The following is a 26651-nucleotide window of genomic DNA, read 5'->3' on the forward strand; positions in this document are numbered from 1 at the left end:
TACAAAGTGGGCAACAATGCGAGTGAGGAGAAGAGCAAACCACAGACCACTTACTACAATGCAGTCTGAGCCCTGCCACATGCACAATGGAGGACCTTCTTACAGTGACATCAGAGGCACTCCAAGTGGCCAGCGCCTGGTCAAAGAACATTTAGTATAATAACTGCAAAAGGCCACCCTACTGGGATCTGCATGCATCATCCGAAAATACATCACACAGTCCTAAACGCTTGGGAAGTGTTCGACTTGTGATTTTGTGATACAAAATCCAGCATATCTATCTTGTTTGCTGTGTCATAAAATAATAACAATAATAATATTTATTTATATCCCGCCTCCATCTCCCCCGAAGGGGACTCGGGGCGGCCTACAGCAAAATCAGATCCAAAACAATGACAAAATATGAAACATCAAAGAACAATAACAAAAACCAATAATAATATATACACAATAATCGAAAAAACAGAAACGCAGTATTAAAATATCAAATTAAAAACAATGAGGTTGCAATAGTGGATAAGCAAAGTGCACATTATGAGTTGCAAATTCATAAATAAGGTGCAGCAGATTCATTTAAGGTCACAATGGATTGGGAGGAGCCCTGAATTAATGTCAAGTAATCATGGTGAAGTGCGTTAAAGCACTGAGCTGCTGAACTTGCAGACCGAAAGGTCCCAGGTTTAAATCCGGGGAGCGGAGTGAGCGCCCGCTGTTAGCTCCAGCTCCTGCCAACCTAGCAGTTCGAAAACATGCCAATGTGAGTAGATCAATGGGTACCGCTCCGGCGGAGAGGTAACGGCGCTCCATGCAGTCATGCCGGCCACATGACCTTGGAGGTGTCTAAGGACAACGCCGGCTCTTCGGCTTAGACATGGAGATAAGCACCAACCCCCAGAGTCGGTCACGACTGGACTTAACGTCAGGGGAAACCTTTACCTTTACTTTAATCAGGAGAAGTGCCAAGTTGTTGTTTTGATTTTGTTTTAAACTTTGTGTTTTCAAATTCATTGCAACTTGTACCTTCGGTTCGCCTTTGACACGATAGATAAATGTTGGAAACCTTATTTCCCGCCCTTTCGCAGCTGCTCAGCCTTTACTAGAAGTAGCTTCTCTTGTCTCCCCGGAAAGTGCTGGGCGGGACTTTGCCTCAGACCAGGAAATTCAAAAAAAGTCGGAAGTAGCCGGGAGAGAGAGAGAGAGAGAGAGAGAGCGAGCGAGATCGGGATCCTTTATTTCTTTGGATGTTGCATTTCAAAGGCGCCTTCTCGCATCAGGTTGGCCTGCGCTTTCTTTCTTTCTTTCTTTTAGCCGTGAGGGGTGGGCTCCTTTCGGGTGGGATCGGAAAGGAAGCTTGACCGTGGGCAGGCGTCGGCTCCATGCTGTGGAATCGCCCAACTACAGCTCCCAGGACCCCCATAGTTAAACTACATTAACTTTGCTGTGTAGATAGTTCCAGCACTGGTCGTTTTCAGAGAAGGTAGGCTCTCCCTGCCTGCCACTCCTAGGAAGCCCACCCTATTCCCAGCGAAAACGAAACCCATTTTCTCAAAGCGAAAGTAACTAAACAAGGGTCCTTCTAGATGGCCCTCTATCCCAGGATCTGATCCCAGGTTTTCTGCTTTAAACTGGATTATATAAATTTGCACTACCAGATAATCTGGGATAAACAGAAAACCTGGGATCAGATCCTGGGATAGAGGGCTTGCCTGGAAGGACCCCAAGTTGTAAGGCTCTAAAGCTTTTACTGCTCAGGATGATAACATTTAAAAGTTATTTCCTGTTTAATTGTGTGATATTAGCTACAGTAGAGTCTCACTTATCCAACGTGAACGGGCCGGCAGAATATTGGATAAGCGAATATGTTGGATAATAAGGAGGGATTAAGGAGAAGCCTATTAAACATTAAATGAGGTTATGATTTTACAAATTAAGCACCAAAACATCATGTTATACAACAAATTTGACAGAAAAAGTAGTTCAATACACAGTAATGCTATGTAGTAATTGCTGTATTTACGAATTTAGCACCAAAATATCATGATGTATTGAAAACATTGACTACAAAAATGCGTTGGATAATCCAGAACCTTGGATAAGTGAGACTCTACTGTACTTTGAAAGTAGCTGTTCTACTCCAGAAACTTTTTTTTTGAGGCTGCCACAAACTAGGTTGAATTGGTTGAGGCTGGATTGAAAAACCAGAGAAAAATGTGCTGCAGAGTGTCCTGCCAAAACAAGGTTTCGGCAGTTTAATAAACTTTCCCCATGTTTTTATGATAGAACCAATTAGGAAATGACATTGATAACCCAGGAACAAAAAATCGTGTTCCATAGGGCCCTTTGAGGCCCCTTCCACGCAGCTGAATAAAATTCCAGATTATCTGTTCTGAACTGATAGATATATGGCAGTATGGACTCAGATAACCCAATTCAAAGCAGATATTGTGGGATTTTCTGCCTTGATATTCTGGGTTATAGGGCTGTGTGGAAAGGCCAACAGACATGCCTGATATCCCAGGATCTAATCCCAGGGAAGCCACTGAAATCCACAAGCATGTGGACAATTTCAACAGATAGCGGGAAACCATGAAAATGAACAAAATCTGGCTACCAGTATTTTTTTAAAAAAAACTAAAATCGGGACAGTTAATAAAGAGCAAAATTCTGAAAACAGGGGAATTCCAGACAGGAAACAATCAGGGCTAGCTAACAACTCTCAACACAAGATTTCCCCCGGGCAAGAAGCAGCCAGGCATTGAAGCTGCAAGGCCATTTAATGCTAATCAAGCTGGCTAATTGCAATATTCACACCTGCCTGAAACAGACAAGAATTCTTTCTCCCACCCTGGACATTATTCCACAGATATATAAACCTTCCTTTGCCTAGTTTCCAACAGACCTCACAATCTCTGAGGATGCTTGCCATAGATGTGGGTGAAGTATCAGGAGATAATGCTTCTGGAATATGGCCATACAGCCCGGAAAATTCTCAGCAACCTAGGTTTTCTGTTTATCCCAGATTATCTATCAGTGCGGACTGATATAATCCAGTTCAAAGCAAGAAACCTGGGGTCAGATCCTGGGATGTAGGGCCTGTCTGGAAGGGCCCTCAGGGTTCCTTGTGTTAATAGCCTTTGTTGTAACATTATACAGCAGGCCTTCCTTCCTGGGACCCTTCTACACAGCCATATAACCCAGAATATCAAGGCAGAAAATCCCACATTGTCTGCTTTGAGCTGGAATATATGGCAGTGTGGACTCAGATAACCCAGTTCAAAGCAGATTTTGTGGGATTTTCTGCCTTGATATTCTGGGTTATATGGCTGTGTGGAGGGGCCCTTAGTGTGAATTGAATGGAGTAGACCTGCATCTGAATTGGAGCTGAGTTTTACATTACTGTTCTATAACAGCTTCCAAGGGACGGCCATGTTTGTTTAAGCAGAAACAGCCTTGCACTTTGAAGCGCCCTGAAGGCCAGGAAGCTTCATTTTGTTTATAATGAGCCAAGGGCCCTTCCACACAGCCCTATAACCCAGAATATCATAGCAGGAAATCCCACAATATCTGCTTTGAACTGGGTTATCTGAATCCACACTGCATATATACAAGGCAGATATTGTGGGATTTTATTCAGCTTTGTGGAAGAGGCCCAGGAGAGTTTGTACCAGATAAAAAGTAGTGAGCCTTTTGAGAGCCACCAACAGCTTTTGTTGGTTCTTTCACATTAGTTTTAGATTATTGTGGGCCTGAATAGGCCCAGGCATCATCTTGGAGGAAGCATTGCCTCTGAGAGACAGGGTTGGCCCGTCTTCAGTCTCCAGGGGCAATTTTATATTTTAAAAGTTAGTATTGAGCAAAAGGGAGAGGTCAAATTAATCAAGGGAAGAGAACATCTTACTAGCTCTTTTTAATGAAAGAGCTACACTTTGCAGAATTTTTGATTTTGTGAGCCCTTGTAGCAAGCAATGGATATATATACTTCAAAGCTCTTTAGATCATGTCTTTGACCCCTTCTACACTACCATATAAAAACCAGATTAAGTTATATGACAGTGTAGACTCATATAATCCAGTTCAAATCATATAATCTGGATCATCTGTTTTGACAGTCTGAATTATATGGAAAGAAGGGGGCCTTTGTTTCCTGAAAGGCTCAGTTCTGCTGTGCTTATTAAAAAGAAAGTTCTAGGAAGTTCAAAAGGACTTATTTCTAAGTAAATACTATCAAGACGGCAGTGTTGATATTGTAACTCTAGCGGTAGGCTTAAACATTACCTCTGATGGGGGAAGACTAATGCTCATACATGGAATGATGCACATTAACTCTGGAGGCCAGATTATATACAGCACATTTTATGAATGCTTTACAATAGTGTTAGTTAAATTATAAACTTTACTCATTTCATAAATTGTATGAAAAAAGCCTTTAATATCCACTTCTTAACTAAGGGAATTTGGTGAAGGAACACCTCGAAACCTAAATCAAGTTGCTACCAAACCAACTGCTTAAGTCAACATTACATTGATTTTAAATAATCTAATTATTATTTAAGAAAAGTTTGTATGCACAATATTAATTTCCCCCCAGTATCATTCATACTTTTTAAACACCTACATTTTATCAATTTCTATCCAGCCTGTCGCTTTCTGATTTTACATTTGCCCTTTGCTGATGAAATAGCCTGTAATTATGACTAATAATAATACAAAAAGCCTGATATAACAATCCTGCCAATCTTTTCACGGCCATATCTAGTGGTGCTTCACTTTCCTGACTTTACTTTTACGGCTTCAGCATTGGGAATGTATCTCATATAACACTTTCTATAGTCTTTGCCCTTTGCTGACACAGGCATTGCGGAATAGTCAAGCCCATCTTGAGGTGGATTATTTAACAAGTGTATTCCCCATTCTTCAGGGATCTGCAATGTTTACAAATTCTAGAGGTAAATGGGATGCTGAAACAAGCAGACCCTGCCTTCTCTTTCAGGCAGGTCCTCCATTGGCATTGGCGTGTGCCTTCAAGACATTTCTGACTTATGCCAACACTAGTAAGGTTTCCTGGATCTGAGAGAGTGTGACTTGCCCAAAGATACCCAGTGGGTTTTCATAGCTGAGTGGGGCATTTAAACCCTGTCTCCAGAATCACAGCTCAATGCTCAAATTGCAACTCCATGTTCCTTCTTGTCTCTGTTCATTGATTGAGAAGTGAACCAAGTTCCCATGAAATTATTTACATCAATTCAGTTCCTTTACTCTTTAAATTAACTTTTTCTAAGAGCTAATTCCCATATTCTTATATACCATGGAGTGATGTTTAATGCATTTTCTGATTTTCAATGTTGAGCTCTTTAACTGTTTAGTGGCTAATTTTTTTTAAAAAACACATGATAACTGGCTTGGTTTAGGGGTTTTCTTATGCAAAAAGAAGAAAATTTGATCCTCAAATATGAATAAGCATACTACTTATCAAATCAATGTTTATTTCACCTTGTAAAAATCGATTAATTTCCCTGATAACGGTCAGACATCAATTAAATATACTAGCCATGGGCCTTTCATTTGGTATGTGCCTTCAAGTCACCTGTTGACTTACCACTATTGGTTTTCTTTAGGGACGTGGATGGGAAAAGTTGAGCAGAAAAAATAACACTGAAAAAAAAACAGCATTATTTCCAGATTTGACACTTCACAAATGGTCATGGCTCCTGAAACAAAGACTTTGGGAATATTTTTAAGATGTTCTGTCTCATGCACAATGCGAAGTGGAGAAGGGAAGCCTAATTGCAAAAATTAAGTGTAAAAATGCTATATTCAATTGTAAAGTAATAGGAGGTTAGATTTACACATTTTTAAAAGGAAATATATGAAAAAATATTTGATGAGCCACTGTTCCCAAACCCTGTATAATACTTTGTTGGCAGTATTAAAGGTCTGATTACATTTCCTTATCAAAGTTCGTTCTTGTGACAAAAAATACTGCATTTCCAAAATTAGTACCAGTTCTTTGTATTTGTTTCCACCATGAAACTTAATTCTTTGTTTCTTACTAGATTTATTTTGTGTCACAGCTACTTTTCTCATAATGTTTATTTAATTTCTTTTATTAACATTATACTACAATTCAGAGCGATATACATGAGCCAGCATGGTCTGGTGGTTTGAGCATTGCACTGTGACTCTGGAGACTAGGTTCAAACTCTTCCTCATTCATGGAAACCCACTAGATGGCCTTGGGCGAGTCACACTCTCAGCGAAGAGCAAAGGCAACCCACATCTGCTCAAATCTTGCCAAGAAAACTTCATGATAGGTTTCTCTTAGGTTCACCATTAGTTGGAGACAGCTTGAAGGCACACAGTACCAACATGCATGAGCAGAAAGGAGAAATGAGTTAAATTTGACCTTTTTTCAGGATGGTTACAGCTGTGAGAAGGAAAGAAAACAAGAATGAGAAACTTCATCGTCAGCAACCACAATCAAGATTAGTCATCAAGAGCTATTTCTGATTATGCCACCTATGAAATACTTACCTCTTAAGCTAGTCAGTATCCATCCAAAGCATTTCTGCAGTTCTATAGACAGTGGAACCTTGATTTAAGAGCATGCCAACTTAAGAGCATTTTAAGTTAAGAGCTGTCACTTGGCCTGGGTTTCATTTTGACATATGAGCAGTGTTTTGAGTTAAGAGCTAGTGCCAGAGAGAGCCCTAGTGCCAGAGTACAGGGCTTTAAGACTTCAAAGGAGCAGCCTCCATGCCTTGTTCTCTTGCCCACTTTGGGAGATTGGTGACCATTTTGCTCTTCTCTGCTTTGGGAGATTGCTGTTTGCTTTGCTCTTCTCCGCTTTGAGGAATTTTGGGTTTGTTGGTTTTGTGATTTTTATTGTTGATCTGTTTGGTTTCATGAAGAGAAAGAGAGAGGGAGAACAAGGGAGGGAGGGAGGCTAGAATGAGTCCAGTATGAAGAAAATGATACTTCTGCCTTTTCCCTTTGTGTTTTGTGCTTCCTTGCCACAATTTTGTGCTTGTATCATTTTAAGGTTGATCTTTCTTTTTTATTGTTCCATGTGAATGTGCATACATTATTAGTTATTTATAAAGTACATGTTCTTATTTAAAAACACATAACAAACAAAATTGGGAGGGGGTTTCGGGGGGCTGGAACGGATTAATAGCATTTCAATGGGAAATTAGCTTTGAGATAAGAGTGATTTGAGTGAAAAGCTTGGTTGTGGTCTCTTAGTGGGTTTTTATGGCCGAATGAAGACTCAACCCTGCTCATAGTCCAACCCTCAAAACATTATAACACGCTTGCTCACAGCAGGATGGCTAGTAACAACAACAAAAAAAACACATATGCTTATTATTTTTAGTGATTTTTTTCTCTCTCTTTCTGTTTCTAGGAATCTTAGCTCCTAAGAATATCACCCATCATGGACGACGATGATGGTATAAAATTTCGCCAGATACTTCTGGCCATTGATGAGAACCTTGGGAAGGAAGATGTGGATGCTATGAAATTTCTTTGCAGTGACTTTATCTCCACAAAGCATCTAGAAGGAGTAGAAACAGCACAAGATATTTTCCAACTGCTCATAAATAGGAACCTTTTAAGTAAGGAGGACACTTTCATCGTAGCAGAACTTCTCTACAGGATTAAGTGCCACTTCCTGCTTCAGAAAATTGGATACACCCAGCAAAAAGTTGAACACAACCTGTTTCACATAAGAAATGTCTCCGAGTACCGGTGAGTCTTCTGGACCTGGTAATTCTTGTTTGCACAGCATGAATTGATACTCTGGATTTTAATCATTTTTGCTATTTTATTCAGATGGGAAATGATTGGCTCTTTTAATGTTTTGATCTACAACTCCTATTAGAGTGAGTTGGTGTAACTAATGCTTAAAGGCTGTGGGAGATATAGTTCAAACTATGGCTGCGCACCTCTACCAGAGAAAATATTGGACAATGAGTTTGAATAAATTACATCAGAGTTTCTAGCCCAATCCTGTGGTGATGAGCGGGATGCCAAAAGCTTGAGATATATCACACTTGTACAATGATAGTGACCTCATTTTACCTGACTTTTCACACAGACAGATGCTATATGAAATATCTGAGGGATTCACTGAGGAAAATGTGAAGACAGCCATGTTCCTTCTCAGGGAACACCTTCCAAAGAAGCAATCCATCGCAGTGAGTGAAGTACAACAACTACAATTTTTAAAAAATTCATAGTACCAGGCTAGCAAAAACACCCAAGAGGTTTTGATTGTACAGCCAGCCCTCCACATTTTGCTGGAGTTAGAAGTATATGATCTCTACAAATGTGAAAAAAGTGTGAATAAAAAATACCTCTCTAGATCCTCCACTGCAATTGGGCCATAGAATCACACAGGAGGACCTACAAATACTTAGATAAGTGTCCTCATTACAAATCACTAAGGCCCACAGTAAAACTCAATGGCTGACCATGGAGTTGTACTGGAGAACGTAGAGATTCTTTAGAGAATATATTAATCAAATCATCAAATAATCTTCAGGCCATGTGCAGGCCCATCTTCATATTTTATTTTTGATGTTATCCGGACATACAATGTTTATGATGATTTGCATCTCAACCAGTTCTTTAGAACGTAAAGCATTTTAAAAAGATTTTATTTTTATCCAACATTCTGGTTGAAGATCGGAATGATTTTCAGAGTTGTTTCATGTGGCCGCCCCCAAAAGCTGACTTCACTTTGGAACTGGGGAAGGATTTGGGGTGTCACAAACTGGTTGGTAGGAGGTGGCAAAGACCAACAAACAGGACATGTGGGCTTAGGTTTGAAATTTTAATTTTGAATTTGTCACCAGTATTTATTTTTTTTAAAAAAACAACTAAAAGAGTAGATGGATAATTGCAGATTAGTATACTTGTACTATCTTAGTACACCTCTACATAATAGGATGACTAAAGAAAGGCATGTTTGACAGGAAGAAAAAATGATCCCCCCCATTTTTTCAGAGATCTTGTGCATCTAGCCCATGCATGGGCAAACTCTGGCCCTCCAGGTGTTTTGAACTCCAATTCCCACAATTCCTGACAGCCTACCGGCTGTCTAAACTATGTTATATCAAATGTATCTGTGCATATATAAAATATATTGAAAAGCTTCCTAAATATACTGTGTATAAAAACATTCAAAATATGAGCTGTTTTGGCCTTAGACTTAGTTCAAGTGCTGGAAACAGGCCTGCACAACTTAGCCCTTGTATAAAGGCCCAGTATTAAAGAAAAACTTATGTGGGCCATTCGTCCTCCTTCCCAACCAGGAATACAGGCAACAAAAGGGCCAAGTGGCACACAGGATGCCCAGTCCTGCCTGTGGGCCATAGGCAAACCCTTGGTGGGCCATGTGTTGTGCAGGCCTATTCTTAAATCTTTCAGAAACATTTGTTTCAAGGTATTTATATCAGAGTATTTTATTTTTTTTAAAAACTCAGCCTTTAAAAACTAATCCCACCCACCAAGCCACTCTCAAGAAGAAAACACTCTGTAACAATAATAAAGCTGTCAAATGTGCATAGTGTCATATGATTTTGAGACTGTCGTGCAGAGTGCAAAACCCTGCTCTAATGACCACTATGGATTATTAAGATATAATCTAAAATGCCAGATGAAACTGAGCATTTGTCAAAACATATCCAGATGCAGATAAGTGGCACAACGGGTTAAACCGCTGAGCTGCAGAATTTGCTGATTGGAAGGTCAGAGGTTTGAATCCACGGAACAGGGTGAGCTCCCATTGTTAGCCCCAGCTTCTGCCAACCTGGTAGTTCGAAAACATGCAAATGTGAGTAGATCACTATATACCACTTCGGCAGGAAGGTAATAGCGCTTCATGCAATCATGGCAGCCACATGACCTAGAACGCATCTACGGACACCGGCAACCCCCCCCCCCTCCGAGTTGGACTCTGCTAGACTTAATGTCAAGGGGAAACCTTTACTTTTATACCCAGACGAAGGCTTGGTGGATTTCCATGCAGAGAGTTTTAGAGCAAGTATGAAGAAATGCACATCCCACCAGTCTAATAATGGTTTAGAGAACCAGGACTGATGCCCATTATTTTATCACTCCTGTCATCTGAAGCACAGAGAAAGCATATGAGGGCTTTGGGCTATTGATAAATGTTGCCATAGATAAGGTGACTCAGATGTGGATGGAGATGTAAGCAAAGACATACCCCTTACATTTACTTTCTCTCTCAGTCTGGTCTAGAATTGCTGACTTCCCTAGAGAAACAAGACCTTTTGGCAGAAGACAAACTGGCAATATTGGAAAAAATCTGTAACAAAGTGTCACCTGAACTACGGAATAAAGTGGACAAATTCAAAGAAAGATCAGGTAGCTAATTCTGAGTACACCACTTTCATTGGAATGGAAATAGTTTTTAAAGCATTCGTTTTCAGTCTTTGGTCCTCCAGGCGTTTTGGACCATCTCCCAGAATCCTTTGTCATTGATTGTGATAGAGACTTATGGTAGAAAATGGAAGATCAAAAGCTGAGGACCCCTGCCTAAAAACAACGGTGGCTGTGTGTAACTTCTGTTTACTAAGTACATGCTGAGTCGTTTGGCTATAAAGCAGCTGAAGAGAGTTAAGTTTTTATATTAAGAGGAGTGACATCTCCCCTGTCTCTTGCCTTACCTCACTCTGTTCTGATTTGTTGTTAAATACTATCCAGTCAGTTTTGACTTACGGCGACTGTGTATGAGAGACCCCAGAGTTCCTCAATCATCCTCCCTGCTCAGCTCCTTCCTCTTTTGTCCTTCTGGACTCACTTCTAATATTTATAAGCAGGCTTGGAAAAAGCACGTTAGAGCAGCAGAAGATAGATACAGTGTAATAGGTTTTGCTTTCTCCGCTGTGCCCATCCCAGTGTGGTGTTTTTTACTATACAAAAGTTAATCTTCTACACTGTTGTGTAACTGATCATGCAAGTACTGTATGCGTTTAACAAACACAGAGACACTCCTGATTCAGCCCTGAGAAAACTTGGATGTCTTCCTAGTTTTGGCACTGGAGATTATAAGTTAAGAGCTTCTCATGGATTAGATGTGAAATGCAGGAAGGAAGAACTGGACTAAAATTCCTGCTCACCTGTAGTTGAGCTTAGTGAAAAAGTTTCTGTCAGTTCTTTTTTAGATAAAGCAGAAACAATGGGGATCTATATACAGATTGGCAACCTCCATTATTTATATCAGAGATAGGGAATCTGTGATCCTCTGTATGTTTCTGACTTAGAGCAGTTATTCTATCCCATTGCTTAAACTATTTTTCAAACCTCATTTTTTGTTTGTTCTCTTGTAATCCACAGCATCTGATAAAGAAAGCAAAGGTATTGAAAACTCTTCTCTTCCTGGATTTCAAGACGCATCTTTTGGAAATGTTTCACTCTGGGTATGCTATAAGGAAACAGCTTAGTTTTTGTTGTTTGTAATCTCTGTTTAATATTCTTATCCAATTTCACTGTGGTAGACTGTGTACTGGTGTCAATCCACAAACCGTCAGATGTGACATAGTTTGTATTTAAGGGTGTGTTCAGCCATGCTTCTGAACGTGATCTATGGAAAAAGGTTGTATATATAATAGAATTCAGAGCAAGTTGATTTATTTGTTTGTAAACTGTCCTTCATCTAGTGGATTGCAGGGTTGTTGTGTGTTTGGTTGCATGGCCATATTCCAGAAGTATTCTCTCCTGACGTTTTGCCCACATCTTTGGCAGGCGTCCTCAGAGGTTGTGAGGTATACGGGAAAACTTAAGAAAAGAAAGTTTATGTATCTGTGGCAGGTCTAGGGTGGGAGAAGAACTCTTGTCAGTTGAAGGCAAGTATGAATGTAATTAATCATCTTCATTAACATTGAATAGCTTCATCTCCTGGCTTCTTCCTGCCTGGGGGAATCCTTTGTTCAGAGTCGTTACCTGCTACTGATTGATTCATGTCTGGAACTCCTCTGTTTTTAGAGTGTTCCTCTTTATTTACTGTCCTGATTTTTGAGTTTTTTTAATACTGGTAGCCAGATTTTGTTCATTTTCATGGTTTCCTCCTTTCTGTTGAAATTGTCCACATGCTTGTGGATTTTAATGGCTTCTCTGTGTGGTCTGACGTGATAGTTGTTGGAATGGTCAAGCATTTCTGTGTTCTCAAATAATATACTGTGTCCAGGTTGGTTCAAGTGCTCTGCTATGGCTGATTTCTCTGGTTGAGGTAGTCTGCAGTGCCTTTGATGTTCTTTGACTAGTGTTTGGGCAATGCTGCGTTTTGTGGTCCCTATGTAGACTTGTCCACAGCTTTTTGTGTGAAAACTACATAGAAAGCCCTCCAAAACATCTCAGAGATTTTTAGTTTTGTTAGGCGTGACATAACTTCCAATCACCTTTTTTGAGAGGAACTCTGAAGAAAAACAGAGTTGTATGCATAATATATTTTCTTTGTTCAAATGTAAGAGTCTCTGATCCTAACAAATATAAAACATTGCTCTCCTGGGCAGTGATTTTACTCTTTGGCCCTTCTTTGAGCTGCCTTGTCTGTTCTTGTTATGAATTGGTTTGAAATGTTTTAAATTCTTTAAAATGTTATGAGCTGGTTTTGTTTCTGGAGAAGCTAAACTCAGCTGCATGATGAACTTGTTGCAAGATGTTCATGCATACAACCTGATCCATCCAACTTTCACTTTCAGGAAGCTGTAATTATTTTATTAAGATATGTGAAGGTACAGGGATGCAATTTTTCAGAATCATTATATAAAAATATTTAAAATATGAACTTCCAATTATGAGAGATAGAAGCATTCCTGTGCAGTCAATAGATTAAGAGTAATATTGTGGTGGCGAGAGAGATGGAAGTGAAATAGAAAGTTGGGAGCACTGGTCTACATGTGCTATATGGTGCGACCCCCAGGTCTGCAGGGAATCAATTTCTAGGCTACACATGGATATGCAGAAATGTAGATAATACTAAACTACTGAAATGAAGGACTTTGTTTCCAGTATACCATGGAGTTATGATTGAGAACCTACAAAATGCTTAGAGAAGACATATTTTCTTGGAGGTGGAAAATGAAATTGCAGGTACTTGTCCTGTATGGGGGTCCTGTATAGATTCTGTGATCTGATATTCATGTTGACGGTCTTACTTTTTTGGCCAAAGCTTTGCATAGAATATTTACAAACCAAGTCTTAAACTGCTTTAGTCTGCATTCCTGTATACACTTAATTGGGAATAGGTCTAGTTGAAATCAGTGGGATATACTTCTGAGTAGGCATGTATAAGATTACAGTGCTAAGATATCTGTCTGTTTTTCTTTTTCCAAACAGGAACATCCTTTCCTGTATCCAGTTAAAAAACCTGGTAAGTTTTGTTGTTGTAAACAGTGAGCTGGTCTCCCTAATTTTCCCATTTAGATGCATATTTTGGTCAACATACTTGTGGCTTGCTCCCAGGGTCATAAACTGTCTTAAAGGGATACCTAAGCAGAGCACAGTAGTGGTATACTTCATCTCTGTGGACCACCTATCATTAGTGTGTATTTTGTCATTAGCAGTCATATGAAAAGCAATGTCAGCAGAATAAGCATGTGTACTAATAAGCACCGATTCATTTACCATTGGCTGTTTGCACACACAGACTAGTAAGATCTCTCTCTTTAGACATCCTGGGACAAATTGTCCTGCAACCTGAAAAAGAAATACATTCCAAAAAATTCCCTATAGTTCTGTGTTTTTAATTTGGACACACACACACACCCTGCTGCCGGCAATTTCTTGGGAAGGTCTGGATGCCACCTTCAGAGGGGTAAAAACATTGCAGACAAATTGGGAACATCTTTCTCTTATCCTTGTTATCCCCATGCAGGTTTGAATCCTCCTGGCCACAATATGCAAATATGCCAGTGTTTCGTTTAAGGTTTACTATCAAGAAGGACTGTAAAATTCAACAATTATATGACAACATGTGCTCATTTTTTTTTCTAAGTAGATTCTTACTCTGAAGAATTTGGGAGCCTGAGAGAACACGGTGAAATTTTCTCTTCTCTGCCTGCAAATCAAGGTCCGTTATAAGATTTTTATTTTGGGTGCTGGCTTTTATTATTGTATGATGTTTAGTTGCCAGGATGTGTGAGAATGAGGAAAGAGAGGTATGTTTCTCAAGTATTCTGCTTTGTGAGAAATAATAATTTTGGCAAAATACTAAGTTATTTTCTAAGGACATGAGCCAATGAGACATTGCAAAACAGCAATGGAGTGATGCATATGTGCACCTTTTGTGGTTTCATAATTGTCTCTGTCATTTTATTTAATGCTGCCTTTTCAAAACTGGATCTTGGGTATCTTACAAGCTAAAACACATATATATAAACATATAGCTAACATATGCAAAAATAGCATATTTTTATTTATTTATTTCCATCATTTATATGCCACCCTTCTCACCCGAAGGTCTATAGAATTAAAATAATTCAAAAGCAGTAGTTTTAATTCTGCAAATGTATCCCTAGCCTACTTGATTCTGTTCCTGGTTTGAAACTGTTATTCCTGTTTAATATTACAGCCCTTACTTTGAAAGTAATTGTTATACTCCAGAAACGTTGTTTTTGTAGCTGCCACAAACTATGTTGAATTGGTTGAGACTCAATGGGATAGTCATCAAAAAGCTATAACAAAATGTGCTGCAGGATGTTCCACAAAAACAAAGTTATTACAGTTTAATACACCTTTTTCATGCTTTTCTGGCAGAACCAATTAGGAAATGACATTTATAACCCAGGAACAAAAATTGTGTTACATAGTATTATTTATCTGGTACGGTGTCTACATCTGTGAGGAATGTGGGTTGGACTTCACATGGATATGCAAAAAAGGATAAGAGCAAACCTTATTAAAATAAAATATTTCCAGCCCAAGAATACTACTATAGAATTATACTGGAGAACCTGGAAAATGCCTAGAATAGAAATGTTTAGTTCGTCCTGGATAAATGAAACCACGAATTCTGATCTCAGGGTTACAGGTCATACTATGCTGGGCATGAGGGGGAATGTGGCAGAATTATTTTTATATTTTAGTCAGAATATGTGAACTTTAAAAAAATGAGGAAGCAGAATATTTTGCCATCTCAATCACATTCTGCTATCTTCTTTTGGCTTTAAAAAAGGCCTTACTCTCCTTGCAATTATGGTTTTTCACATTAGATTGATTTGGATTTCTCATGTCAGAAATGTCTCAAGTCAAGATCTTATTTTGCTTTTTTAAAATTTCATTTTCGCATCTGTTCCTGTCATGGCTATTGCAGTTTCTTTGCTCAAGTTATTTTTGGCAAAAAAACCCTTTGCCATTCAATAAGCACAGTGCTTGCCAGTCAGTAATTTTTTTTGTCATGTCAGAAGCAACTTGAGAACTTACTGCAAGTCACTTCTGGTATAAGAGAATTGGCCATCTACAGAGACGTTGCCCAGGGGATGCCCAGATGTGCTCTTATCCTGCTGGGAGGCTTCTCTCATTTCCCTGCAAGCTAGAGTTGACAGACAGAAGTTCATCCAGTCTTGCGGATTTGAAACGCCAAACTAAAAGGTCAGCAACCCAACCTTCAGTTCAGCAGTCCAGCCGGCACAAGGGTTTTCAGTAATGAAAACATTTGTTGTTTCGTCGTCTTTATTCTTGAAGGGTGTCTGTATGAGGAAAGAAAGATACCCAGTGATTGATTTTACCATTTTATGACATTACAACTGTTGTTACTGCCTAAAAATGATGGTGATATTCTAATAAAATGTAAGTTGTGAAATGTACACTCAGACCATACAAATCATGATTTGTAAAGTGCCCATTTGTTTGTCATTGCTTTCTAGATGTCAAAGCAGGAATCACCTCAGGCCCATCAGAGCAGCCAATAGGAAATGAGAAATCAAAATGTGCCTCTGAGGTTTGGCATCTTCTATACTTCAATTAATATCCAGATATAAGCAGCTAGTCATTTGCCTTGCCTAAAGTAAATTATGCTTAGTTTAGTAAGCTTTATTTTACCTAATTCTTAAATGTTCAAATATCTCCTTTTAACTCCATGCTATTCACCTCCTTGATTTTTGGCTGTATAAATCATATCTACCACAATAGCCATTTTTATGTATTGTAATTTTTCTCTCAGAGTTTATGTCTTAATTGTTAATTATGTTATTAGTATAATTATGTTTGACTATTCATATTCTGTTTTCCGTTTTGATGTTAATTTTTCTTTTGTCACAAGGTTATGGTTATTATTGTGTATTTTGAGATGTTTGTATTTGCATAGGGCATTTAATGTTTGCCCTTTTTGTTGGTGTGTAAACCACTCTGGGTCCCCTCGAGGAGAGAATGCGGTCTATAAATAGGTTTTTTTATTACCAACATAATGAGTCTACGGTTGCATGTACAAATCCTGAGCCCTGGCTTTGTATTGCTAGAGGTAGCTAGAAAGGTGCTGTTCGCCAAGTTGATCCCTCAGACATGGCGATGAAGGTTGGTCATGATGTGAATGGCATAGGACAATGCTGCTCAGCTGTCTGCAGATCTCTAGGGTGAAACCTACTCAGAGCCAGAGCTTGAAATAGATTTCTTTATTTACAGATCATTACAGTTTAGACTGATGAAGTCACTTCTGAGCATTTGGTGCAAGAAGCATGGCTAGATCCCCCAGCAACATCACCACTCCCTCTTATTCCAGTTCCTTTGTTTACAGTGATCCCAAGGCTCTAAGGCTGGATCTGCACTGCCCTAAATCCCAGGATCTGAACCCAGATTATCCTTACCCGGACTATCTGACAGTGGAGACTCATATAATCCAATTCAAACCAGATAATCTGGTCTCAGAACCTGGGAATATAGGGCAATATAGATCCAGACTATGTTCCCAGCTCTGCTATCTAAATAACAATTTGTTATGGCATCCTTTTCGCTCTCAGCCTTGATGACACCAGATGGCTGTACATAACATCTTGTTGTAAATTTCCATTCATGACATGGATTTCTCTGAAGTCTCAGTTCATTGACGTTCCAGAAAGAACCATAACATCTATTTGTGTGTTATTACTGCTACTCATTCATGGCACACAGCTGCCCAAGTAAGCAGCTCTAAAGGTCTGGCCACATTACACATTTATAGCAGATTGATACCACTTTAACTTCATGGCTGTTTCCTATGCAATCCTAGGATTAGTAGTTAGAGGAGAACTCTGCCAAAAGTTTATAATTCAAGAGAATGCTCGGAAATTCCTTGTTCCTCGTTAAACTACAAATTCCAGCAAATCCTAGCAGATAGAGCCAAGGGAGTCAAAGTTGTGTCAATCTGCTATAATTACACTGTGTGAAAATGCTCAGAGAGGAGGAAGATTGTGTGGAATAAGCCATTCTTGCCAAAAGAAGACATTTGGCCAAGGATCGTAAGCGATGGCACAAAAGCAATAGAAATGTTTGTAATGACATTTAAGAATTTGAATTTAAAACATTTAAATGTTCCTCCAGGCTGGAATTGATTGCTCAAGTTATGAAAATCTCTATCCCTCTAATTTTCTCGCTGTTTTCTTACTCATTCTGCAGGCATCAACTTGCTACAAAATGGACGGGCTGAACAGGGGATCTTGCCTCATTTTTAATAATGTACATTTTGAAGGGGGCCTCAACCAACGAAGAGGATCCCAGAAAGATGCCGGTAAGTACCTTCCTTGCTGTGAAGGCTTACCTTGGGGCATCTTGTCCCTCTTTGTTGTTTGGACATCATTCGGAAAAGTGCTTTGCACATTCACAGCAAGAAAAATAATAGCTAACCTGCAGGTTTTCAATGGTTTCAGCGTATGGAAACCATGTGTCTAGCATCGGTGTTTTACATTTCTGTTGGCTTTGTCCGAATGGGAAGCTTACCTGATCTGAAAGTTGTAACATGACAGTGAAATAAGAACAATTTGCTCTGCAATAGATGTGTGTCAGGCCATGCTGTTTTTTTATCCCCATTCAGAGTCATTTTGTTGCAAATGGTAAGGATTGTATGTCTGTTCAGCTGAAGAAGGTAATAACATGCCTTCAGACTTTCCTCTTGATCATGTGAAGGTTGAGAGATGGAAAGATTCAAATATGAGAGAGATAAATCCCTGTTTTGGGGGAAGGTAGGATAAAAATCCAATAGATAAACAGGAGGGGGGCTACAAAACATATAAAAAATGTTCTGCCAGATTGTCAGAAACGTGGCTTGGTACACATTTTATTTTGTAATTCTGTCACAAATATTTTATTCTAACAGAGTGCAGAAAAATAGCAGGACCTTTTAGAAAACACACATTTTGAATTTTTCTTTAAATTGTGATACTTGTCTGGTTGTATTTTGCCATTATTTTCTGTAATTTCTCATTTTCTTTCCTCTCTTTTAACAGAGGAGCTGGAGTCGGTATTTAGATGGCTTGGGCTAGATGTGATCAAGTATAATGATACAACCTCAATAGAGATGGAAAACCATTTGAAGCAGTGGCAGTCTTTTGAAAACTGGAAAGACATGGACTGCCTAGTATGCTGCATTCTGTCTCACGGTGAATCTGGAAAGATTTATGGGACCGACGGAAATTTAATTCCAATCCGCACTATCATGTCCTACTTCACTGCCAAACAATGTCCCCAACTAGCCAAAAAGCCCAAGCTCTTTTTCATCCAGGCATGTCAAGGAGAAAAGACACAGCAACCAGTTTATCTGGAAACAGATGACGAATATGGTATTCACCTTAAAGAAGACGCACAATCTTCAGGGTCTTTCCCTTTGCAGCAGATGATTTCGAGCATTCCCGAAGAAGCAGACTTTCTGCTTGGCATGGCTACTGTGGATGGCTACCTCTCTTTCCGGCACGTCCATCAGGGCACATGGTACATTCAGGCTCTATGTGACAAGCTCCGGACCTTGGTGCCAAGGTAATTCTTACAATATGACGCAGCCTTTGCATTTCTTAAGTGCGACGTTTTTATATATTTTTTAAAATCGTGTCAGAAGCTTCAAGTCGCTTCTAGTGTGAGAGAATCAGCCATCTTCAAAGATGGCTTCTCTCATGTCTCCTCATGAAGCTAGGGCTGACAGACGGGAGTTCACCCCATCTCGCAGATTTGAACCACCAACCATATGTGTGTTCATAAATTGCTAGGAGTAATATTTTCCGGTTTATGAGAGATGAAATTCACTGAGTTTGTCCTGCTAATAGGATGGCATCAGTCAGTATAACACTAACAGTTCCTACTGCAGCCGATCCATATATGCTCAAAATTTGCTTGTGAGGGATACTATAAAGGAGATTTGGAGGCATACCAGGAGAAGAAGAACAAAAGCTTATCACAAAAATGAATTTTTGCGAGTATGCTTCTTGATTCCTCTTACTGTTTTTAATGGATTGATTTACAGATTTTTCTTATTTATTTAATATCCTTTATCCATCCCATGAGGATTTTAGGGTAGTATACAATCAATTCAAATGAGTAGCCCGCATATGCAGAGAGAAAGTCATAAAAGCTGAAGTGCAGAATGAGCTCAAGTTTGCTAGAGAAGTTAAATGTTAAAAAAGGCAAAATGTCAGGAGTAAATGCTGCTAGAACATGGTCATACAGCCCAGAAACCACACAACACCCCAATAAAAAGTGCTGTTTGTTGTTGGTGCTATGTCCGTAGCAAAAGGAAGAACAAGGAACTGGTAGGTCACTGCATACAGGTGATAGCAAAATGCAAACAGGACAGAGAAAACGCAGAACTGCCTTTGCCTCGGTCTTCTCCCAAAAGACATGGGTTTTTTTGACAAGCCTTTGACCATATTTAGATAACTTTAATGAATACACATGAGGACCCATAGATTCACCAAGCACTTTACATGACTGAGATTATTGTTGTTTTATACCAGCAGCTATTGCTATATTTTACTGATTTTGACCAGGAGGCTTTGTGAAATGAGATGGTGGCAGGGTATAAATAAAGTTATTATTATTAAAAAGTTAACAGTATTCAACTTGTGGAGAATGGAGCCGAAGATGCAGTAGGGGATATGCCACACTAAATAGATAAAGAAGCAGTACAGGAATATCTGACTACTCTAAATGAATTCAAGTCTCCAGGATCAGATGAATTACTTCCAAGGGCATTAAATGATCAGGAAGAAGTAATGTCAGATTCATTGGAAATAATCTCTGAGAATTCCTGGAAAATAGGAGGAGTTCCAGCAGTCTAGAAGAAGGCAATGTTAGGGGGGAAAGAGGACCCAATACCTACCTGAGCACTTGTGTTCTGCATCTGAAGCAGAAATATGTAGTTATCACTAGAACATGGGGATTTAAAAATATGGTTGGACAAATAGGTGGCAAAGGGGTTGGCTGTTAATCCTGCCAGTGGAATGAATCAGCCACACAGAGCAAGCCAGTGGTGCAGTGGGTTAAACCCTTGTGCCAGCAGGACTGATGACTTGAAGGTTGGGTTGCTGACCTGAAGGTTGCCGGTTTGAATCCAAACCCAGGAGAGCGCAGATGAGCTCTCTCTATCAGCTCCAGCTCCATGTGGGGACATGAGAGCAGCCTCCCACAAGGATGGTAAAACATCAAAACATCCAGGAGTCCTCTGGGCAACATCCTTACAGACAGCCAATTCTCTCACACCAGAAGCGACTTGCAGTTTCTCAAGTCCTTCCTTACATGACAAAAAGAACAAGTATACTGATAGTCAACTGAGGATGCGCAAAAGCAAATGGGATGGACCCTATCCTTCACGTACCATTTCTGTGCTGTCTGAAAGTGCCTGAAGGCAATGCAGAACTCTATGAATCTTGAGTGGACAGGGCACTCTTTGAAATAATGTGTGCATATTAGTTCTCCACCCCCACCTCCCATTGCCAGGACTTCACAAGCTCCTGCCTGTTTGAAGTATAATTGCCCCATCCAATTAGGACTATACCATGGAGGAAGCAAGTTTGAAGTCCATAGTGCAAAAGTGCTCACTTTTTGGGTGCAGGGATGCTGCTTAGGCTTGGCAGGAAATCCATTCTGCAAGCACTTTCCATTCTGTTTGTAAATGACCAGTACTGGACACCACTACCAAGACCACTCCAAGCACAATATCTCTTTAATACATTTTGCTCGTTTGTCATTTAATGCTACTATGAACTCAAAATTATACCAATGTAAGTGAATAGCAGTTATGCTAGAAGTCATGTTTGTCTTTCGGTTGTTTCCTTTCAGAGGCGAAGACATATTGTCCATCCTTACAGAAGTCAATGCTGACGTGAGCAGACGTGCAGACGCTCAAGGGCAAAAGAAACAGATGCCGCAACCAGCTTACACCCTCAGGAAAAAACTGATATTCCCCATCCCTTAAAAAATGCTAGAGTTTTTGTCACAGAATGAGCATTTGGAATTACAATGCTTTCGAGAGATCATGATGTTTGATTTTTGTTGGGGGGAAAGACTGGCCTTATGCATTCACTTAGGACTCTAGCAGATCATTTGGAAAACGCTATTCAACAGAAAAGATGACAAGCCACTATCCAGAGTGGAACTACTCAGGTTTTAGCCATTTTTTAAAAATCTTGGTTGTCACCGACTATAGCAGCCATGAATTGTGTTTGTTTGTTTTACCGCTCTTTGCTTGAAGATTCCACTATTTTGAATTTTTCTCATCCTCTCTCATACTGGTTAGGGCAGGCATCCTCAAACTCCAGTTTTCTAGCTGTTTAGGTCTCCAACTACTAGAAGCCAAAGCCAGCTGTTCAATGGTCAGGGATTCTGGGAGTTGGAGGCCCAAACAGTTGGAGGATCGGAGTTTGAGGATGCCTGGCTTAGGGCCTTTTAACCTCTTTTGAGCAGACGAAGAGCATTGCTTTCCCCATCTTGCCTGTGAGCTTCCAGAAAGACCTGAAAATGGATATGCGTTTGTCACTGCTGTAACAGAGATATCAATTGGTGTCAAGATTACCTTGAGGCACAATAAATACTTTGTTTCAAAGGAAAAAGCAATAGGAATATTTAAGATGTAACAGACGTGTGTTTTACTTTTGGAAAACAATATAATAGAATCACTGTATTTTACAGTTTGTTCGTTGTTTTCTCTCAGGTACAGTGCTACCTCTTATCTAATAACTAAACCTCAGACCTTTGCGTACCTTAGTCCAGGGAGTCAGCGTAATTCCTTGTGGACCTTTGGGCTGCTCACATTAATATTGGGCATATCAGATACTGGGGGTTGACAAGTTGTGTCATTTCTGGGGCCTTTTCATACTTTTAAAATAATCATGTCAGAAGCAAATTGAGAACATATTGCAAGTTGCTTCTGGTGTGAGAGAATCGGCCATCTACAAAGTCTTGCCCAAGGGACACCCGGATGTGTTACCATCCTGCTGAGAGGCTTCTCTCATGTCCCCTCTTGGGAAGCTAGGGCTTACAGACGGGAGCTCATTCCTTCTAACGTCAGCCTTCAGGTCAGCAGTTCAGCCGGCACAAGGGTTTAACCTTTGATAGCACCATGATTCCAGTTTAGCTGCCACAGCATCTGTGGCAGCTGTGGAATTCTGGGATTGGCAGTAAGGGGAGTTTCTTGAACAAACTGAGGAGTATTCCTTAAGATGAGCTATGAAAGTCACAGTAAATTTTTAAAAAATCAGAAATCATTCACTGTTGGAAAACTTTTACAAAATGTTTTATCAATGTAAAAATCGCCAAAATGCAGCCACAGTTGAAAATACCTGCTGGAAACGTAAATTAGCAATGGGATCATTTTTTCATATGTGATGGTCCTGCAAGAAGGCAAAAAAATGTTTCATTTGAGATCCATAAAATTAAAAATGCCCTTGAATACAGAGGCATTTTACTAGGCATAACAGATCATTTTATAGACATATGATAAACTTCATTTTGATGACAACTGCAGCAAGAATGGTTTATGTGCAGATGTGGAAACTAGAACAAATACCAAAAATGGAAGACGATTGTAAAAGTAGAAGAAATAACTGAAATTGACATTTTGACAAGATATCTACCGACAAAAGATCCTTCAATATTCAAGAAAGATTGGGAACCCTTCAAAAACTTACTGCAAGAGAAAATTCCAATATGGGGATTTCAAGTTAAGAATGTTAATCTGTTATATTACACAAACCAACAAAAACATACTTTTTGTAATCATCAGAAATGAGAGTCGCAGTTTAAATCAATTTTTATGTTGATTTTAAATATGTCTTTTTTCCCCATTACGTCAACCTTGTTAAATATAACGAATGGTACATTACAGCAGATTACTGTAAAGTCTGCACATTTCACATATTCGTGTAATACAAGACAACAAGTATTTTTCATCAGATAATTCAGTCTTATAGTCTTGCACTGAATTCAGATCTGTCTTTATTTTTTCTCTAGTGCATGTAGTTTCTGTGCTGAGGCTAATTGAATAATGCGTTTACACACTGATATCCATTAGATTCTATTGATATCAGTGCATAAATGCATTATTTAATTAGCCTCATCACAAAAACTACACATAATAGAGAAAAAATAAACACTGATCTGAATTCAGCGCAAAAAACTATAATAATGACCTAAAATTATATCTAATGAAAAATAATTTTTGGCTTGTATTATAATAGTACACAGTGAATTCGATAATCTGGATACAACAAAAAAAATACATATATATGAAAGGCTGTGTAAAAATTTAGCAATATATTTGAATTTTTAAAAAGTTTTTTTTAAGTATTTGGAGGCCTGAGCTGGCCTTGCATAAAACACACAATTAATAATAATATTGTGTGATTGTTGTGGATTTTTAAATGGACATAATGATAATAATAATTGTTATGGTTGCTATCATAAAAGCAGAGGAAAATTATCTGGTGAGATAGAAAGGTTGAAGCAGATATCCACCAGCATGAACACTAACACTTCGTACAGGCATATTTTTTATTCCCAAATTTTTAATTGTCTTTCTCTTCTCAAAGTAGACTTTGCCCTTCTTAACTGTTTGTAGGTCAAAACACAAAACATGAGGAAGAACGGATCTGATTTTATGTTTAAAATGTATATTTTTAATTCATAATGTATTTTAATAGTTTTAACTGTTTTATATGCTGTTTTATATTGGTTTGTATGGGCATCTAATTGTTGCCACTGTTGTAAGCCGCCCTGAGTCCCTTCGGGTGAGAAGGGCGGGATATAAATGTGAGAAATAAATAAATAAATAAATAAATAAAGAATAGTAATCTGATAAGAAACATTTTGGCAAAGTTCAGCACTCTAGATTCCTCACTGCTTGTTCATGGGGTTTACAGTCCAGCAACATCTGGATGGCCCAACCCTATTCAATAGTATCCAAAAAAAATTTATCATGTCAGAAGCGACTTGAAAACATACTGCAAGTCGCTTCTGGTGTGAGAGAATTGGCTGTCTACAGAGACGTTGGCGCCCCATCCTGCTGGGAGCTTCTCTCATGTCCCCACAAGCTAGAGCTGACAGACGGGAGCTCACCCTGTCTCGCAGATTCAAACCAGCAACCTTCAGATCAACAACTCAACCTTCAGGTCAATGGTCCAGATGACACAAGGGTTTAACCCACTGCGCCACCGCAGCTCAATGGAATCAAATAAGAGCAACTGATACTATTTCACACCAGGTCAACAGAATCAAATGAGAGCAACTGACACTATTTTTACCAAGTGGTTTCCATATCGTGTATGCAGGATACAAAGTGGTCATCCACTGTCCCACTCCCATGCCTAAGGGAAGTTATCCCATGGCCACAAATTAAAAGCTAGGGACATGCCTTTATAAAGCCAAACATGGGAGCACCAGTTGAGAACGGGAACATTAGGAAAGGATGCTTGGCTCTAAGGAGTGCTGATTCTGAAAGCAAAAGAGTTAAAACTTGGACAAAGGACATGTGCTGAAATCCTAGGCCTTTTCCACACAGCTGAATAAAATCCCACATTTTCTGCTTTGAACTGAAATAGATGGCAGTGGGGACTCAGATAATCCAGATCAATGCAGATATTATGGGATTTTCTGCTTTGATTCTGGGTTGTGTGGAAGGGCCCTTAGTCAAGATAAACTTTCATTTCAGCAGTTGGAAAAATAACAAAAACAAACACCAACCATACAGTGGCTAGGAGGTTTCTCCACCTCTGGCTTTTCTACTAGCCCCGATGTTACAATTAACTCTCCATAGATTTTTGTTTTTTTAAAATAGCACACAAGCTGTAGGTTTTGATCTGATGCAGACCAAGGGCCCTTCCACACAGCCGTATAACCCAGAATATCAAGGCAGAAATTCCCACAATATCTGCTTTGAACTGGGTTATCTGAATCCACAGTGCCATATATTCCAGTTCAAAGCAGATGTGGGATTTTATTCAGCTGTGTGGAAGGGGCCCAAGTCTGGCTAACTTTTAACGCTCTTGATGTTTTTGGCCTACAACATTTTGTCCTTAAGTAAATCTATCCAATGCCAAGGGATTGTGAGAGCTACAGTCCAATTGCTTCTGCAGAATCCTCCATTCCTTACCTGTGCTGTGCATCCTTCTAGGAATCACCTTAAACATAAATTAGCATTTTTAATATCCCATTGATCACCCATGGGACAGTTAGGTTCGTGCTAAGTTCTTCAAAATTTATATCAACAAGACTTGTATTCAGTTTGGTCAGGCTGGGCCCCTTCATTTTATTTTCAAGCGGATGCCATACATGCCCACCCTCACTGCCAGGGAAGTGTTCATTACATATATAACTGCTGTCAGGCATAACAGAGCATCAGTTTACTCCTAAAGAAGAATATGACATAACTGGTAGTCAATAAAGAAACAAGATAGTGAGAAATATTAATAAATACTCAGATGAACCTCATATTGCAGATTTGGAAACCTCAGAAGGTCTTTGAACAACTGCTGGTTTTTTTCCTTTTGTAGTCTTAAATGAATGGCTCAAACAGGCCATTTCTTTCATTGTACAGCTCTTCATTCTTCTCAATTAGTTTGCGCCTGAGAAAATTAAGAGCAGAAGTATCACTTATTTTTCTCAGAATGTAGTAGCAAATAAGTTTTATGACACTCAACATCTGCATGTTTTGAAATTAAAATGTAGGATTGTTCAACATTATGTTTTACGGCTTCCCCACAATTTCAATATCTGATAACCTAACAGTGCAAGAGTTGTTCAGACAGTCATTTTTGGCAAACATTTAGAGTTTTCCCACAGTGTCATAAAGCCATCTTTGCCATACTTACCTTTTTTTTTTTGCTTAGAACAGATTGATAATCACAGTTTGCATTGTGTTTTTGAAGGCTTTCATAGCCAGAATCCCTGGGTTGCTGTGAGTTTTCCAGGCAGTTTGGCCAAGTTCAAGAAGCATTATCTCCTGACATTTTGCCCACATCTATGGCAGGCATTATTTGAGAACACAGAAATGCTGGACCACTTTAACCACCACTCTGTTAGACTACACAGAGAAGCCGCTGAAATCCACAAGTATGTGGACAATTTCAACAGAAAGGAGGAAACCATGAAAAGGAACAAAATCTGGCTACCAATATTTAAAAACTCTAAAATCAGGACAGTAAATAAAGAACAACAGTCAGAAAACAGGACAATTC

General features: G+C 39.2%; 2 protein-coding genes across 6 annotated transcripts in view; one reads left to right on the top strand and one right to left on the bottom strand.

Annotated features, from left to right (window-relative positions):
* The first annotated feature begins 1145 nt into the window (after positions 1-1145).
* Positions 1146-22041, top strand: casp10 (caspase 10). 2 transcript variants are annotated; one of them, XM_008120528.3, is made up of 11 exons: positions 1146-1274; positions 7403-7746; positions 8096-8195; positions 10254-10389; positions 11362-11444; positions 13363-13396; positions 14021-14095; positions 15891-15964; positions 17614-17725; positions 18441-18966; positions 21262-22041. In XM_008120528.3, the coding sequence occupies exons 2-11, from the start codon at positions 7433-7435 to the stop codon at positions 21395-21397; spliced, it is 1590 nt and encodes a 529-aa protein (XP_008118735.2). In that variant the 5' UTR covers positions 1146-1274; positions 7403-7432; the 3' UTR covers positions 21398-22041. The 2 variants fall into 2 exon arrangements, with proteins under 2 accessions (XP_008118735.2, XP_008118736.2); XM_008120529.3 differs by having other exon boundaries at positions 1147-1274; positions 14024-14095.
* flacc1 (flagellum associated containing coiled-coil domains 1) overlaps positions 21128-26651 on the bottom strand; it is a 40301-nt gene continuing 34777 nt past the window's right edge. For 3 of the 4 annotated variants that reach the window (XM_062961890.1, XM_062961896.1, XM_062961895.1), the window contains exon 16: positions 25652-26039. In XM_062961890.1, coding sequence (XP_062817960.1) covers positions 25970-26039 — 70 coding nt within the window. In that variant the 3' untranslated portion in view covers positions 25652-25969. Of the gene's footprint in view, positions 22812-25651; positions 26040-26651 lie in introns of those variants that run through there. The other variant, XR_010000609.1, reaches the window with a different exon arrangement.

Source organism: Anolis carolinensis, chromosome 1 (assembly GCF_035594765.1).
Source record: "Anolis carolinensis isolate JA03-04 chromosome 1, rAnoCar3.1.pri, whole genome shotgun sequence".
Classification (NCBI taxonomy): domain Eukaryota; kingdom Metazoa; phylum Chordata; class Lepidosauria; order Squamata; family Dactyloidae; genus Anolis; species Anolis carolinensis.